Source organism: Trachurus trachurus (genome assembly GCF_905171665.1).
Source record: "Trachurus trachurus genome assembly, chromosome: 12".
In the NCBI taxonomy this organism is placed as follows: Eukaryota; Metazoa; Chordata; class Actinopteri; order Carangiformes; family Carangidae; genus Trachurus; species Trachurus trachurus.
The window spans coordinates 24,559,055-24,577,124 of record NC_139908.1 but is presented as its reverse complement, the minus strand read 5'-3'; the positions used below and the strand labels follow the sequence as shown (position 1 = coordinate 24,577,124).

At 47.3% G+C, this 18,070-nt stretch overlaps 1 protein-coding gene across 1 annotated transcript in view; it reads right to left on the bottom strand.

Moving 5' to 3' along the window:
- Positions 1–18,070, bottom strand: part of tln1 (talin 1) — a 57,021-nt gene that overhangs the window by 14,192 nt on the left and 24,759 nt on the right. Inside the window, exons 17-49 of the mRNA XM_083983056.1 lie at positions 16,218–16,426; positions 16,024–16,122; positions 14,252–14,419; positions 13,862–14,156; positions 13,022–13,188; positions 12,795–12,923; positions 12,325–12,438; positions 11,383–11,496; positions 11,108–11,242; positions 10,869–10,997; positions 10,677–10,779; positions 9,831–10,039; positions 9,591–9,710; positions 8,985–9,182; positions 8,625–8,764; positions 8,440–8,533; positions 7,170–7,259; positions 6,956–7,078; positions 6,735–6,878; positions 6,468–6,629; positions 6,090–6,230; positions 5,306–5,487; positions 4,781–4,913; positions 4,327–4,428; positions 4,027–4,197; positions 3,191–3,439; positions 2,656–2,775; positions 2,417–2,563; positions 1,677–1,843; positions 1,403–1,586; positions 1,183–1,308; positions 923–1,039; positions 616–801 (exon numbers count right to left, since the gene is read on the bottom strand). Of these exons, the coding sequence (XP_083839182.1) occupies positions 616–801; positions 923–1,039; positions 1,183–1,308; positions 1,403–1,586; positions 1,677–1,843; positions 2,417–2,563; positions 2,656–2,775; positions 3,191–3,439; positions 4,027–4,197; positions 4,327–4,428; positions 4,781–4,913; positions 5,306–5,487; positions 6,090–6,230; positions 6,468–6,629; positions 6,735–6,878; positions 6,956–7,078; positions 7,170–7,259; positions 8,440–8,533; positions 8,625–8,764; positions 8,985–9,182; positions 9,591–9,710; positions 9,831–10,039; positions 10,677–10,779; positions 10,869–10,997; positions 11,108–11,242; positions 11,383–11,496; positions 12,325–12,438; positions 12,795–12,923; positions 13,022–13,188; positions 13,862–14,156; positions 14,252–14,419; positions 16,024–16,122; positions 16,218–16,426 (4,967 nt within the window). The remainder of the gene's footprint in view (positions 1–615; positions 802–922; positions 1,040–1,182; positions 1,309–1,402; positions 1,587–1,676; positions 1,844–2,416; positions 2,564–2,655; positions 2,776–3,190; positions 3,440–4,026; positions 4,198–4,326; positions 4,429–4,780; positions 4,914–5,305; positions 5,488–6,089; positions 6,231–6,467; positions 6,630–6,734; positions 6,879–6,955; positions 7,079–7,169; positions 7,260–8,439; positions 8,534–8,624; positions 8,765–8,984; positions 9,183–9,590; positions 9,711–9,830; positions 10,040–10,676; positions 10,780–10,868; positions 10,998–11,107; positions 11,243–11,382; positions 11,497–12,324; positions 12,439–12,794; positions 12,924–13,021; positions 13,189–13,861; positions 14,157–14,251; positions 14,420–16,023; positions 16,123–16,217; positions 16,427–18,070) is intronic.

Genomic DNA, 18,070 nt, shown 5'->3' with positions numbered 1-18,070 from the left:
CCTTTTCTGGTAACACTTAATAATAAGTCCACATTATTAAGCATTAAATACTGAATTCATCATTTATAACACATGAACACTCATTAGTATGTAGTTTATAAACACAGTGAAAATGTTTTACTCATCATTGATAATCACTAACTGGATTTATAAACTACATACTAATGAGTATTCATGTGCTATAATGAAGAATTCAGTATTTTTTAATGATTAACTAATGCTTAATATTGTGTACTTATTATAAAGTGTTACTCCTTTTCTGTATGTCTCTGTGATCTATGATGTGACCTCCTGAATGTCTCATGATGTGTTTTTAAGTATCTGTTTGTTTTTAATACCTTGTCCTGTAAAACAGATTGAACATGAGATGAAAGGTGCTGCATGAATGTTCTCAAACATGTGTTCATTATTATTTGTTAAAATGAGAAACTGTTGTGAGTTGGTGCACTGACCAGAGACAGAAGCCCTAACCCTGAAAATGTATCGGCGGGTGTGTCTGACAGCTGGTGCTAGGTTGATTGTCATAGCAACGTCAACTCTGCTGTATTAAAAGGTTGAACTTTGCCACGCTGCAGGTGACCAACAGGTGATGTCAGGCCCCGCCCCCCTCTGTACCTTGCAGGAGTGCAGCATGTCAGCAATAGCTCTTCTACTGAGGTTGGCCGTGGCGATGATGTCCTCCTGGCGACACGAGTTCCCGGCGGCCACTGCCTTCGCCGTCGCCATGGTGATTCCTTTAGTCATGCGGATGAACTCCTCCGGCGTGGTGGTCTTCGGCGGCGGGTCGGAGCTGCTGAACACCTGCGAGGTAAAACCAGGAGACAGTGGGTGAGACGGCCGACGGCAGGGTGGGTTCTGTGCCGCGGCGCCTCCCGCTGGGCGCAGCGGGGACGCCGGCGACGGTGATGAATCGATGACTCACAGCCAGCTCCTGTTTGATGTGTTCGATGGTGGCCTCCAAAGCTCTGGTCCCCTTCGTGGCCTCGTCCTCCACGGCCTTCACCGTCTTCAGGAGGGACGTCACGTTGGTCACCATCACCTGCAACGAGAGGACGGGTCACGTGACTGTGGATTAAACTGACGGAGCGCTGATGAATCTCACTGATAGACGTCACAGGCTGATCTTAAGTCTGTTTGTAGAGGTGTACAGGTGTGTTCTGTAGGTGTGGAGCGGGCTCGTACCTTAGCGGAGTTCTTGAGCTGCAGCATACTTGGGTCGTCATGAGGTTTGCCTGCAGCAGCCTTGGTGGCGCTGATGAGGTTACCCAGCGCTTTGGCCACGTCCTTCACAGCGTTGATCAGGACCACCTGTGGAGAGCAGGACATGGACACTGTCTCACCTGCTGACCTCACATAGAAGCACTAAGTTGTAGCTGTTTCTCTGACAGGCAGCTTACTGTACCTGCGTCTCTGGGTCTTCAGAGCCCAGGCTGGCAGCTCCCAGTTTGACCACATCGGCCAGTTTGGTGATGGTGATGACGGAGGACTGGGCAGCCTGGGCCAGCTTCTCCTGACTGGCTCCGGCTCCGGACACCAGCAGCTTGGTGTCCTCCACCAGAGCCTTGGCTGTCTTCAGGATGTACTCTCTGCACAGAGGGAGGAAGACGACAGTATCAGCAGCCATCAACGAGGACGACAGACGGTATATAACAAGGGGTCTCGGTGGACATCAGTACCTGTGGTCAGCAAACGTCTCTGCGTTCTCTCTGTTCAGCGTTCCGGCGGTAGCGAACATGATGGTGGTGTCCAGGTCTGCGATGATGCCAGACACGGCGCTGGCAGCGGTGATGCAGGCCTGAGTGCCACGGTTTCCTGCCTGCAGGGACGCCAACACATGGGAGACCTGCAAGGAGAGGACCAGTGTGATGAGTGGGGGCTGGACATGACGGGACCAGCTCTAATACTTTCCAACTGATGCAGTGAGTTAATGTTTATGGTATGTTAATTCATATCCAGGTTCTTTATGATTGAGCAGGAGTCTGGAGGTGAGTCCCAGGCTCCATTAAAGAGGAACTATACAGGATTTGTAGCTTAACTATGCCACATTTTTACCTGAGCTTTGAAATAATTGTGATGGTTAAATAAATGGTTAAATAAATGATGGTGGTTAAATAAATGACTTGTAGCTTGTTCCAGGGAGAATGGAGGCTCTCTGCCTTCCACCTGGTGTCTCTTGGCTAAAAACCAACCTTGCAAGATGTCCCAGCTCTTGTCTCTCGTCTCGTCTCTGCGGCACCGCGACACAAATGCGTCCCTTAACCCATAGTCTCTTGTTTATGACAGATAAGACTACACAAATCGACACATCGTACATGATAAATAACGTTATCTACCGCTCTATTGATTGATTTCTCGCTAGCGTCGCTGTATAGTTCCCCTTTAAAGACACAAGGAAAAACAGCGGCTGGGCTCTGACCTTCTCTGAGACTTTGCGGGCGCTTTCGATCAGCTCCTTCTTGGTGAACGTGTCGTTGGGACTGCACTGCAGAGCTCCGGCTTTGGTGACCAGGCCTGTGCAGCTGAAACCCAGCTCGCCCACCTGCTTCTTGATGTGAGAACCGATCTGCAAACACAAACACACGACAGTGAGATAACACAGCTCGGACGTCTCACCTGAAAAGACAAGGTGCTATGGAGCGCTTAGGATTTACTCACCTCGTCATTTTCTGCTGTCACGGCTGCATACTTGGCTTCGGTGGCCAGGTTTCCAAACTCGTTGGTCAGCTGATTGGCCAGTCCTCCCAGGTCGTCAGGGTTGGTGTTGGACTTGGTCACCTGAGGAGAGATGAAATCATTAGTTCAGTGATAAGTGGTTCACACTGGGGGCTGGTGGGGATAACAGAGGCGGAGCTTGGAGTCAGACTGTCCTGCCTCCTCCCTTCAGACTGAGACGGGGGCAAGACTGACCTCTGATTCAGGAAGTACAGTTTGTTTATATTCTGAAGCTGGGCAGCAGAGAGGAAGTGAATCTGAATCTAGTGTTGATGAGGAAAAAAAACTGACTTGAATTACAAATAATATTATCAAAAAATAATAATAAACATCTGTACATGCAGAAATAAACTGTGGACACGAATTGGCTCCATCTACAACCCCACCCCACTGTTTCCTGTCCTCAGCCACATGTCACCAGGGGGATTTGCAGCATGATGGGGTGTGACCTCCCCCCATCCTCCTCAGGAACACTCACCATCTCCTGCACAGTGACGGCGATGGCCTTGGCCGTCTTGACCATGGTGGTCTGGTAGTCCACGAAGGTGCCTTCAAAGTCGAGCGCAGGCGAGTCCTCCATCTTGTTGATGGCGTCGTTGATGGAGTCCACCATCCCGCCCACGGCGCCGGCTGCGCTGGCAGCTTCGGCCAGAGTGGCCCCGAGGTCGTCCACCGCCTCCTTCATCATCTGCACGGACTCCTCCAGGGCCTCCTGCATGTGTGCCGCCTGGAGAACAGGTAACACAGCGGAGTGTTTGATGCAGATGTATCAGGCTACACAGTGAATTAAATTAATGAAATGAAAAGATAAAACTGAAGAAATGAAATTCTGGGCATTAATAAAACAAAAATGAAAAGAAAAAAAATCATTATTTGAACTACATCCTCATGAGTCTACACTGTTTAATTCACTGCAGTGACACTGATTTACAGACATCTGGATGAACATCACTGAACCTGGTTCTTCATGTGATCAGGATGTAAATTAATCAAATTCAACTCTCATTTATTGTTAATATTGCACAGACCTCAAGGTTTCATTAACCTTGTATTATCCAGTTGTCCTGTGGCCTCGACTAAACAAGCTTCAGTATTTTGCGTTACAGTTGAACGTTTGACAGTTTAACTCAATTAAACTAAATTAAATATTACACTGTTCATTGTGGCGTTACATTGTTAATCATGGACCTACCATGATAAACAGAAGTAGTGAAATAAAAGATAAAATGAAACAGTGGCATTATAAGCTGTTGTTAACGTGCCTACAGAGCCCATCAACTATTAAACAGTTGAAGCATAATCGTGGTTCGGTACCTTGGGGTTTCCTCCTGCCTCCTTGGCCGTGTAGAGCATCTGCAGGGCCGACTCAGTCAGGGTTTTGGTCTGGTCTAAGACAGCCATCTGCTGTTGGCTGCTGAGGATCTTGGACGCTGTGGCGATGGCTGCCATGATGAGTGGATCGAAGTAGCTGGCCATCTGAGACACCTGTTCATGAACACATTATATATATAATAACAAGATTAGCACAGAGACTCTGGGTCTGAGTCTTAGCCCAGCAGCTGGTCCACACGCAGACTGCACTGCTGCATACGAGTGGACTGTCAGATGTTTCACCTTGTGTCCCAGCTGGGAGGCCTCGGAGTGAGCAGCCACAGCTACAGGGTCAATCAGGTTACTGATCTCATGGACCGAGGCGGCCATCTGCTCATGGAGGGTCTAAAACACAAACAGGATTCAGTTTCACCTTCATCCAAACACACACCATCACATGACATCTGTACAGTGACTCTAGCAGCTGGAAATGTTGTAGCAACAACAATAATAAACATATTTGAGGATCATCAGGTCACAGGTTATAGCTGAAAGCACTGGAAGTAAAACTTGAGTTAAAGATGAAGTGAAAGGATCAGATCAGCTGTGACAGTCTGTAGATGGTGTTTAATTCAACTGCTGAGGAACATGCTGAAAAGATTATGATTAATTTTGTAAAACTATTTATTCAAAACTAAAGATAGCACCGATGGTCTTAGATTGTCTGTGTGTGTGTGTGTAGACAGTGTGTGTTTACCTCCATGGAGATGTCGTCTCGGGGGGTCAGCTGCTGGCTGATTGCGGACAGAGAAGCCTGGTCCACATTTCTGATGCAGCGGTTCAACACCTCGATGGCATCGTCACATTCTCTCTGACCAGGAGCGTTCTCTCTGCACACAGATCAAATCAGTCAGACCGAGTCTACAAGTTGTGACTTTATAAAGAAGAGGTTGTTAAAGGGATAGTTTAACATTTTGACAAATTGGCATAATCCCTATAGTCTTAGCAGTAGGTTTGTTACCTTTAATTGTCGGTGCAAGCTAGTTTTAGAGCGGCGGAGCAGAACGGCGAGCTGCTCAGAGCTACGCTACGGAGGCTAATGGAATTTCTTGGTTTCTCTCATCAAACTCATCAAACACACAATCCTACAAGCATGGTGAATGTGCAGGTCACAACTTGTCCACCAGAGCGTTTTGGAGTTATTGGATTGTGTATTTGATGAGTTTGATGAGGGAAACCAAGAAATCCCATGACTGTAGGACTCAGCCCTGCAGACTTGTACCTCATGTTGGTGATGAGCTTCTTGATGGAGTCAGACACAGTCCTGGAGTGTCCGGCCAGCACGGACCACTTGGGGGGGTCTTTGGGGTTGACGGCCAGAGAGCGTGCGGTCTGGATCAGGCCGGTGGAGCTCTCCAACATGGTTTTTGCCGCCGCTACAATGGGCTCCATGGCCGCAAGACCCTGAGGGAGGGAGGAGGGAGGGACGTCAGTGTGAGAGAGAGTGGCACAACTGCATCCACAGAGTGGGAAGTCAGCAACTCACACCGCCTTGAGATCGCACAACCGTCCACCCACAGTGTAGAGGTCCCAGATTCATAATTTCAACACTATGTCAGCAAATAATCTTCATCCCACCTTTTTCAGGTCTACTTTCTCTCAGTTCTTAATTAGATTTAGAGGTCTGCACTTTTGGAATGCATTACCAATCCACCTTAGAAACTGCACAAGCATAAACTAATTGAAGAAACAAATAATACATTTCTCTTGGCCCAGTTGAGCAATGCATAAACCATTTTTTTTTCTCTCTCTCTCTTTTCTACCTGTTTTATGTTGTTCTTCACATTACTGTAAATCTTATTTTTTTTATGTTAAATGTTTGTCTTTAGGAGGACCCCTTGACAAGTCCTTAGGGTCTTTTTTTTGGTTTCTCCTGCACTTTTGCTGTATCTACTGTATACACTGTACTGTATGTTTTTTTGTTTTTGTTGTTCTACTCTATTATCATGCTGTTTTATATATAAATGTGCTAAATAAAAGACAAGAAAAAAAAGGTGAGGTCTTACCTCGGGGCTGATCTGAGCAGGGATGCTGGCGAACTCAGGGTTGGAGGCGAAGGCGGTCAGGTTGTCCACAGCTTCTATCAGAGGACCAGTGGCAGCTCTGCACTTCTCCCTGTTCTCCTGGTTAAAGGCTCCATCCAGAGCCTGCACAGAGGACACAGAGGACATCATGAGTTTGAGTCTGTAGACATGTCTAGCAAGTGTAGTGAGAAACACTAGTCTCCTGTGCTCAAACAGACGTATTGTGTTATTAGGATCAGCACATCAGTCTTTTCTCTCTCTCTCTTCACGTCTCTTCCTTCATGTTAACTTCATGTTAGCCCTGTTAGACATTTGCTTTCACTCGGCTTCCCTGATGATGAATTTCAGACGATCACAAACCTTAATGGACTTGACCAGGTTGGCGGTGGTGTTGGCCACTTCTTTGGCGGACTGGACAAACTGCCTCTTGGCCACGGGGTTGGGGGTTTTGGAGGAGGCCAGGCGACAGGCGTTGCACAGAGCGGAGGTGTGCTTGGCCACGATGGTGGCTGCAGAGAGCACCTGAGCAGAGGAGGAGAGGAGCAGAGCACCGGCTGCAGTCAGGGACGGTTTCAACCACATGAAGAGAAGTCATCGGCACCGTGATGCAGAGATGTGGGTGTGTACCTGAGACTGTGTGCAGGCTGGGTCCACCAGGTTCTGACAGGCCATCTGAATAGACTGATTGGCCCGAGCAAACTGGGCGGGGTCCACCAGGCCCTTCTGACCCGCTGTGCTGTTGGGGTCCGACACTCCCACCAGGTAGGCCGCCTGAGGACAGATCACAGGTCAGTTTACGGGACAACATGGGTGTCGGATCACAGCGACAGTGGAGTCGTTGACTGTACCTGAGCAGCTGCTTCAGTCAGACCACACAGGGCTTTGGAGCCGCCGCTGACCGAGTCACCGAACTCTGGCAGATTGGAGTTCTTGGCATTGTGGGAAATTCCAGCCATGGACTCACCGAGGACCTGCGACAGGAAGTGAGAGGTTCACACACCACAGACATGGAGCTCCTCCCTCCTCCTGTGGCTGATGACGTGATGAAGCAGTGTGTTTTACCTTAGAGTTCTCCATCACGCTGTCGATGCAGTCGAAGTACGACAGCTCACTGATGGCCTCTGTTGGGTTCTCCAGCATTCCTCTCACCGACTACACACACACACACACACACACACACACACACACACACACACACACACACACACACACACACACAGGAATTACACACACAGAAGGAACACTATCCCATCTATTCTTGTCATGTCATAAGCTACAACCACTCTGGGGCTCCTTGTTTGAGTTTTTCACTAAGGCCTTTAATCGTCCATGTAACCCAGCCCCCGTCACTGTGTTGTTTGGGGTGGCCAATCCGGATGGCGTGATAAGTAGATGTGAGGCGAGAGCTATTTCCCTCTCAACATTGTTAGCCAGAAAGCTGATTTTACAATCCTGGAAATCTGATATGTCTCCTACATTTGAAATGTGGCCGAGGGGAAATCAGGTACATTATGTCTGCTAAAGAGGAAACCTTTGTTAAAGGGATAGTTCAACATTTTGGCAAATTGGCCCATTGCCATAATTCCTATAGTTTTAGGAGTAGGTTCGTTACCTTTAATTGTTGGTGCAAGCTATTTTTAGAACAGCGGAGCAGAGCTGCCAGATGCTCAGAGCTACGCTACGGAGGCTAATGGGATTTCTTGGTTTCCCTCATCAAACTCATCAAATACACAATCCAACAACTCCAAAATGTCTAGTGGACAAGTTGTGACCTGCACATTCACCACGCTGTGAGATAATAACGGAACGTTTCGAGACAGAGTTGTTTTTGAGGCAAATGCAGAGACTGCTTGCTGAAAAACTGCCCCCGACGGGAGCACGTATCAGCGGATTGTGTATTTGATGAGTTTGATGAGGGAAACCAAGAAATTCCACAAGCCTCCGTATTTTAGCTCTGAGCAGTTCGTGGCTCTGCTCCGTCGTTCTAAAAACAGCTTGCACCAACAATTAAAGGTAACGAACCTACTGCTAAAACTATAGGGATTATGGCAATAGGCCAATTTGATAATGTTGAATTATCCCTTTAATACCTGGAAACCTTTTCTTGATTAATGTCTAGAAGCTGACCTAGCGCTAATCTGTCACTGTGCCATTATCTATGTCCTATGTCCTGTTTATCACAAAAACCGGTCAAACAACCTGTACTGTTCTGTGTATCATTACCAACTGTTGTTAATGTGTATCTATTCCTTTAATATGAAAAAAAAAATTCACACACGTACAAAAAGAATTACCACACATATCCTTCACATTTCATCCTGATTGTCTTTACCTCCAGCTCTCTCAGAGCGTTGTCACACTCCTTCTGACCTGGGGCCTGCTGAGTGCACATGGTGATGAGCTGGTTGATGCTGTCTGTCACCGCCCTGTGGACACACAAACACAAACACAAAGACGTCAAGGACAGAAAGGAAGTTAAAAAACGGAAGAAGGGGAAATCAGAGGAAGTGTTCTCACCGAGCGGCGGTTGCCAGCTGGTTCTTCAGGTTGGGGGAGCTGGGGTCAGTGGACAGGGCTTTGGCTGCCAGCAGCAGCTTACTGGATGACATGGAGATGGTCTTCAGGTTGGAGACCACCTGGGTCTGGTCCTCTTTAGACTGGAGGAGGGAGAACAGGTTTACAGTGACTGGACCAGAGACGAGCTTCTAAATGGTGCTGACGTAAAACTGATTTATTGACATGAACAAACTTGTATTCTGAAGGTTTATGGCAACACAGGAAATTAGTTTATAAATGTGTATTCTCATAAACTGTTGTTCTGAGAGGTGGAGTGTGTGTGTGTGTGTGTGTGTGTGTGTGTTCTTCCATTGTTCTGACCTGGGATGTTCCTGCCATGTCAACACCAGCATCCAGGAAGTGGCTGAAGTCCTGTCCAAACTTGCTGGTGGCCTTGGCCAGGTCCTGGGTGGTCCCTCTGGACGCCTGGACCACCTCGTTGGCCGACTGGTTCAGACCGGCCGCCGTCTCGTTGAGCTGAGCCTGGACCTCCTGGAAGCTCTTCCCACTGGATGGGAACTGCAGGAGGAAGAAGAGGAGATTGTTGGTGATGATGGAGTCCAATGCAGAGAAGGAAAGGGTGGAGATGGTTGTCATAACAACAACATCCAGTTCACTGGTGTCGATCACGGAGAAGGTGTTTCTGACTAATGAAAAACTACCGTTGAAATAGAAACAAATAGAAACAACTGGACTGAAAACATGATTTCAATTTAGACTGAACTCAGTGAATTAGTGTTAATGTTGCTGTTTCAGCGATAAATATTTCTAAAGTAAAGTGAGCTTTTTGAGTTTTCGCCTCTTCCAGCATTGTACATTACCAAATTGTTCCTTTTTCTTGTGTATCTTTTTTGCAAAATAAACCTAAATCTCAGTTTCCCACAGAACCAGCTCCCAACATCAGTTCTAACAGAGAGTTGTACTAACAGAGTCAGACAGCAGCGTCTTGCTGGCTTCTCCCACAGTGCGGATGGCGTTGTCCACATCCCTCTGACCTGGGAGGCAGTTCACACATCTGTTCAGGGCCTGAGACACCGCCTTAGCCACCTACATACACACACACACACACACACACACACACACACACACACAACCAGGTTGATTTTCATCATGACTGAATCACTGTGTTGTTCCTGAACAGATAAAGGGTCTGAGTCTGTGCCGGACCTGTGCCAGCCTCTGCTGACTCTCTGGATCTCCAGGCTTGGCGACGGCCCTCTTGGTCTCCTCGATCAGGTTGGCTGACTTGTCCATGACGTCGCCCGCGCAGTCCAACATGGCGTTACGAGCCGATGGGTCGGCCGTGTTGGCGGCGACTCCTCTGGCGCCCGAGGCCAGCGACTTCAGAGCCTGGGCCACGTCTCTGGCTGCCATGCCTGGATCAACGGGAGGGAGGAGACCAATGTCAGGGACAGGCTTATGATTACATATGTTACTATGGTAACTCAAAATGTCCAGATAACACAAAATAAACAACCTGATGAGTAATGGAAGTGAAACATAACTGAACTGAGTGAAACTCTTTATAACTGTATCTACTCAGCAGCAGCTCTGTGTTCCCTGTGGTGCATTCAGGTGCAGCAGCAGTGTTGGTCACCTGTGTATTCTAAGTGTTCTGTGTTTCACACGTGTGTCTGCAGTGATCTGTGTTCAGAAAACTTCAGGTCGTGTGACCGGTTAAAGTAACAGCACCTCTGTTCTGGCAGATGTGACAACTTAATTTCTGCCATAACATGTTTCTCTATGATTTGATTGGCTGATGCTTTTGTATAAATAGACAACCAACCAATCACAGACCTTCCACTACACCATGTGACTGACAGTAAAATGAGCTGCTGTAACTCTCATCATAATAATATGCGTGTTTTTTCTTTCTTTCATTATGTATTGAACATGAGCAATACTTTTAAATCTTTATGACACAACCTGTCACAGTCAGCTCAGCCTGTGCATCTGCATGTGTGTTATTGATTTGTCAGGATGTGAGGAGCAGAGCGATCCTGTCGAACCCACCTGTGTAGTTCTCGTTGCCCTGTGTGGCCTCACTCAGCAGCTGAGCGATGGCTGAGCTCACAGCCTTGGTGCTGGTCCCCAGGTCCTGAGAGCATTTCTCCAGCTGAGGAGGAGGAGACAGACTGATGATGAGCTCAAACTGTGAGCGACAAAGAGTGTGCGTCTGTCTGTGAGTGTGTCCGTGTGTCTCACCGTCTCTCCTGGCAGTGGTCTCAGACGTCCCTCGTCGGCGGCGGTCTTGGCATCCTTGATGTCCTTCTCCAGACCTCTGACCATTGACAGGGCGTTGTCTATCTCCAGTGGACCACATGCCTCCTGAGCCTGCACACACACACACACACACATACACGTCAGAAACACAAACACCTGATTTGATGACAGCGTCTCTGTCTCTCATCCATCATCTCATCCTCTTCATACAACAGTCGTACCTTCTGTGAGGCGGTGCGGAGCTCGGCCAGAGCGCTGGCCAGGTTCTTGGCACACTGACTGAGCTGCATGGCTGAGGCCTGGTCACTGATGGTGGGAACTGTGGCCTTGGAGGCTGTGACCATCTTGGCTCCAGGCTGGAGGAGGAGGAGGAGAGAGACAAACTCTGAGTTCTGGGTTCGATTTAAAGAGCATACTGAGGCTGAAGCCGCTGTTAAAGCCTTTAGAGGAGAGTTGAGTGGGCAACATCTCCACCAGTGTTGTGTTGGCGACAGACCTGCAGGAAGTTCTGACTGGCACTGATGAGAGCCAGCTGAGCACTGGGGCTGTCAGGCTGAGAGTGGCTCCCTCTGACGCCCTGGACCAGCTGAGGGATCTGCTCTGCTACCACCTGAATGGGACACACACACATACATACAGTACATTAATTACACGGCTCTATTGAATGCTGCATTGTGATTGGTCGATCGTTGCAATTTACAGTCTGTTGTTTCTGTATAACATACTGTTGCTAGGGATGCTGGTCAGAGGAGCACAGAGGAAAAGAGGTTAAAGAGGAACTATGCCTTTTGGTTCATTTATACCTTCATTAAACAGCTTCAGAGTAATTGTGATGGTTAAATAAATGACTTGTAACTTGTTATAGGGAGAATGGAGGCTCTCTGTCTTCCACCTAGTGTCTCTTGGCTGAAAACCAACTCTGGAAGCATCCTGTAACCTGTAATCTCTTGTGAATGACAGATAAAACTACACAGATATACACGTCGTAATGTGTGTCAGCTCCACAGATTGATTTCTCAACAGCTGCGTTGAAATCAAGTGCACATGGCCGGGAGGAGGGTTAGCAAAACAGAGGAAATAGACAGACATTTATACGCAAAATGCCGCAATTTATAAACCGATAAAAGTCGTATTTTGATCAACATTGTGTCTCAAATTTTATTTATTTCACTCGTACGCCGTGTAATAAGCGGGATAATGTAGAGTGGTCATTATGGGTTTATTTCTTCATACGACCGGCTCACTCTACATTATCCCTTACATATTAATAGATGTTATAGTTAACGACTCATCTCATTCTGTCTCACTAGAATTCTGAAAAAGAGCAGAGGTCAAAGTGAGGCCGAGATGATGACATGAGCCTCTTTGTGTGTGTGTGTGTGTGTGTGTGTGTGTGGAGCTCAGGTGAAGCAGACAGGTGCAGGTGGTGGCTGTTTACCTTGCAGCTCTGCACCAGCTGCTGCTGTGCAGCCTGGTTCTTGTTGGTGGAGGCGGCGTGCTGAGCGGCGGCGATGGTCTGAGTGGCTGCTGCTGCTGCCTGTTTGGCTGCGTTCTGACAGGAAACAGGAAACATGTGTCAACACTGGGCCTGTACATGACCAGTTATAGATAGACACCACACGCATTATCAAAAGCAACACAATGCTGCTAGCTGCACAACAGACACAGAGTTACTGGAATAAACCAGTGGGACCAGGAAATGTCGTCTCATGTTGTCTGTAACCCAGTAAGACAACAAGCTGTCACAGTTTTATATCAGACCACAAGATCATTGGAGTTCATTATTAGGAGTGGTTGTATCCATCAGTGACTCTACAATCCCTCCTGGTTTAATCTCATAATTCTGTGCAGTACCACAAAAAAACAAAACAAAACAAAAAAACAACCCCCAGCTCCCTCTCTTGTTACCTCCAGCTTGTTGATCAGACGTTTCTTGATGGCGTTCTGGGCGGCAGCATTGGTGGCCATGCGGAGGCCTTCAGCGGCCTCTCTGAGCTTCTGCTGCTGCTCCTCGCTGTCGGGGTTGGCTGCTGCTCCCTGAGGACACAGAGATCGCGACTTGTCAGGTGAACAGGCTGAGCTGAGTGAGATAGTGTGGTTTTGATGTGTTGTTGTGTGGACAGAGAGAGACAGACCTTCGCTGCCTCCACCATCTTGGCGGTGGCGTCGGCCAGCAGCTTGGCGGCCGACAGAAGCTTGCGCGAGTTCTCCAGGTCGGACTCTCCCTCCGCATCCATCTTGATGGCGTTGACCAGATCGGATGTGGCCTGGGCGAGGATACGAGCCTGACGAACCATCTCACCTGGAGAGGAGGAGAAGATCGGATCAGTGTTAAACACAATGAATTCATCAAACTGAGTGTATTAATGATCACATGTCTGAGGTGAATGTTTTTAGTGTCTTGCTGCTGCCACGACAGATTCATCTGAGGCTATGATTAACATTAAAGGGGACGACACATTATGGAAATATCACTTTTTGAAGGCTGTTTGGTTTGGCTCGCCTTTCAGCCCCCCCAAAAAAGACAAACAAACTAAAAAAAAAACTAATTTTCAGGCTCCCTAGGTTGAATTTGCATTTGCATTTAAAGGGACAGGCACTGAAACCAGCCGTTCTGAACAGGGCTGTTCTGATGAAAAGAGCTGTGATGTTTGATCCTTGAGGTATTTTGACCAAAGCATGTCACAGACATGTCTTTAAGACCCCTGGAAACTATTTTAATTTCTGGAAAGGGGACAGAATATGTCTCCTTTAACAGCAGCTCATGACACACTATACATCACATCATCCTGCTGTCCAGGTGTCAGGAGGAGACATCCATGGTTCATCCACACCATGAAAATGAGAAAACTTTACAGGAATCATGTTTTTAAACCGAGCTGAGAGTTTGAGCTCAGGTGGTGTCAGAGAGGACAGAAGTCATCCGTCATATAACAGTAGCCGTTATGAGACAGATGCTACTTTGTGTCACCCACCAGCGTCTCCCATGGAGCTGAAGATGTTCTCCGTCACGTCCAGGATGCGGTCGGTGGCTTCCCCGTGACGTCCGATCGGGTGTCCTCCGCTGGCGTACTGTTTGATGTGCTGCAGCAGCTCATTGAGCGCCTGGGTGACGCCCGTGGCGGCCACGCCCACCTGCTTGAGGAGGCCCTCGTCATTGGTGGCCCCCTGCGAGGCATCCACGCAGCCTTCCACGGACTTGGCCACCAGCTTGCCGGCCTCGATCAGCTGCTCCTGACAGACCGGGGAGCTGATGGTCGGAGCCACCACCTTCATGAGGGAGAAGATGGAGAGGATGAACCGAAGAACAAAAACCAGACGGTTCCCCCTCGGCTGTTGGACCCAGGCCCGGGCGGGGCACTCACCCTGGTGCAGGCCACCAGCTGAGACGTGGACAGAGCGCACTGAGTGGCTGCAGCGATCACGCGGTTCTGCTGGGCCGAGTCCTCCGTCTTCTGGGCCACGTTCTTGGCCTTGAGCACCAGAGCTGCCGCGGCGTTAGCCACAGCTTTAGCCAGCTGCATCAGCATGTCCTGTAGACAACACACGCACAGTTAGCATCACACAGCACTGGTCACGGATCAGGGGGGAGAGAACGAGGACGTGATGAGAATTAATTAGGAAATTATTCAGTGAACAGAGAATATTAAACTATAAGAGAGAAAGAGAAGAAGAAATATTAAATTAAACATGATGAGGTTTCATCTCCTCACAGATGATCCAGTCAAAGTTTCTACATCTTCTGTTGGAGTCAGGTTCATCACTGTGAGTGAGAGGAGGGGGCATCATGGTCATGATGTATAAATCCTGCACTGTCATCACCACACTCTCAGAAAGAAGACAGGGTCTAAGTCTGTGAAGACCTGATGAAGCTGATCTGGATCAATCAAGATCCAGCACCAGACAGAGTCTCAGTCACTGTGGTCAGGGTTCAGACCCTCACGCCACAGCCACAGAGAGGAGGAGGAGGAGGAGAACTGATCTCAGATGAGACATTGAAGAAGAATCAAAGAGGAGCTTCCACCTGCTGCTTTCCACCGTGTTAAACTGAATTACTGACAGATTGATTGTATCATGTTATTGAGTGGACGGGATCATTCACTGCTGCCGTGTTCACTGACAGATTGACGTGATTGGTCCTTCAGAGTGAAGCCTTTGTCTTAAGGACGTTTGTTACCATCATCTGAATATAAGAGAAGAGTCTCCGCCTGCAGCCTCTGACAGATCCTTTACCTGGAAACTGTCGGATACAGGTGTTACACACAGCGTCACACAACCACAGACAACACACAACAGTCCTCGTCTGCTGTGTCATAGTTAGGGACGTCACGATTACTTGTTTTCACAATTAAAGGTCCAGTGTGTAATATTTTTCAAGGTTTATTGGCTAAATCTGAATATACTACCAATGAATATATTTATATAAGTTTATAATCGCTATAAAATAAAACCGATTTGGTTTTTATAGCCTTATAATTCTTATTTTATATATACATATAGCAAGGGTCTTGCTTAGAGAGTGTCGCCATTTTGCGCCGCCATGTTTGTACAGAATGGAAAATCCAACCAGAGAGCACGTTTCAAGAGTTTCACGTTCATAAATAAACAATAGAATTATTTAGTAGATAAATAATAGAATCTGAATGCTAGATGTCACTGTTTTCCCCACATTTTACACACTGGACCTTTAAACGGCACAATTAATTAATCGTAAACATTATATCAGAACCATACAGCTAAATCAGTGCAATTTGCACGGAACAAAACAAAGTTACACAACAACAAACAAACAAAAAAGCGATTAAATAAGCATAAACATGACTTGAAGCACGGATCAGTGATTCACCACCAGGAGAAACTTCTTTAAAGGCCGATGGAGTTCATTCAAACACATGTGATCCTGAATGAGGCAGTAGATATGTGAATGGACGTCTCGTGGTCATTTGCTTTGGGTTGTAAAGATAAGCTAATATGTATCTGGACCAATCCTGGTTCACTTCTTTGTCCTTTGTATTTATTCTATAAAAGACTTAGTCTGACTGTAGCGGGCTTGTGTGAGCCTCGTCCCTTATAGTCATCACTGACTCTACGCAACAGTAACATCATGAAGCTCCAGCCGTGAGTGTAGTGGACAAACCTGGAACTGTGGGTCAGTGTCGGTCTCTCCGATGTGAGACAGCAGCTCTCCGCTGGCCTGGCCCACGTTTCCTGCAGCCTGCAGCAGATTCTGACGAGGCTGCAAGCACAACACATCGACAACGTGAACACACACCGCCTCCTCCTTCACCTCCTTCTGCGAGTGCTGCTCTGTGGTGTGGTCCGACTGTGTACCTCTGTGTTTGCGGGCTGAGCCGTCTTCAGCATGTCAGACACGGCGCAGGCCAGGTTCTTAGCAGCTCCCAGCAGCTGCTGTCCGTTCCCTCCTTCATCCTCCATCAGCGCCGCCAGCAGCTTCACGCCCTTGGACATCTCCGTCAGGTTGGAGGAGATGGTGGTGACGGCGCAGCCCACCGCTGTGTAGTCTGTCTCTGCTGGGTCACCTGGCAACAGGTACACAGGTGTTAAGACTGGCTTGGTACAAGTTACATCAGACACATTCAGACAGTAAACTAAAGGGCAAAACAACATTAACATTAGTATTATCATTAACACTGGTGTAAATAGGCCAATCCAAAGAGAAGCTGAATCTTCTGCAGGGCGTCACCTCAACATCTGTGTCTCTAAATCCTTTTGACTGATCAGAAACCAGTTTGAGCAGCTGCTCCACAAACTGAACCTGAACCAGAACCTGAATCGATCAGTGTGTTGATCTGACTCTTATCAGTATATCACTGTCAACTCATTAACAGCCATTACAGGTTCAAATGTATATAGTGTATATACATATATAATAATATATATATGATATGTATACAGTCTGTATGGGTGTAATATTGATTGGTATATGGTATATTATGTATAATATAATGAAGCAAGGTTAATGCACAAGGTTATATGATACAGTGTCTCAGAATGTGTATATCAAGATGTGAGGAAGTGTAAAGCTAACTTTGCTTTTTGTTTTGTTTGCTTTTATTAATGTTTCTGTTTTCTTATTGCACATATAATTCTGTTGGACCCCATAGCTGTGGTTTTGCTGCAGCTAATGGGGATCTTAATAAACTAAACTAAACTAAACTGAATCTCACATGGATCGAGTCAGACCACAGTAGGACCACCCCCTGCTGTGAGACAGGCCACCCTGCTGGGACCACCTGAGGACATAACCCGGCCTCACAGGGTTCCTCCTCATTACAAATACCAGCCTCCATGCTGACGACGACAGGGTCTTCTCTGATGGAGACATATTCAGACTGAGCATCAACCTCTGCACAGAAGAAGACACACTGATGTGGCCTAAAGCTGCAGTTCCTCCACTGACCACTAGAGTGTCTCCAACAGTGAGTCCACCATAGACTCCATTATTAAAATGTTGAGTAAACATGTTGACACCCTGGAACCTAAACTATTTTGGTCTCTCCAGCTAAGTTCCTCTTTCATTATGACTGTTTCTCGTTAATTTAGATTTTACTTTTACATAATTGAGGCGTGGCCTCTTTGACTGATAAAGTCAGGTACAAGTATGATGTGACAGCAGCTCACTCTGAGCTTCAAAACCACTCTTCAGGAACCTGTGGGCGACGTCATCAGGCTACATCCATCTATATTTACAGACTATGGTTGAGTCACTCACATACTGTGGTCAATAAAGAGTTGATGTAAGTTTGACAGCTCTGTTCAACTCTAATGATGAACCATAGAAGCACAGCAGAGCTCCAGCTGTTCACAGCACAGCAGCAGCAGTTCTTCTACACTCAGAGTATTAGAGACAAGACGGAGAAGATTATAGATAATTATTAGACTGTTTGTCAGTGTTTCACACAGGTAACAGGAGTCACTCCTGCACCTTCTGTTTCCAGTCAGTTGTGGCTTCACTTCAGTACTGAAACATGTCCCAACACACACACATCAAACAGAGTGACAGTGTGGAAGCTTCAAAGATCAGCTGCCATGTTTGTTTAGTCACTGATTCTCAGTCCTAACATGTGTGGAGTGTGTGTGTAAAATGTGTTGTTAGTTATAATGATTCTCTCTGAGCAGATTACATGAATATGATCATGTGCGTGTGTGTGTGTGAGCTGATC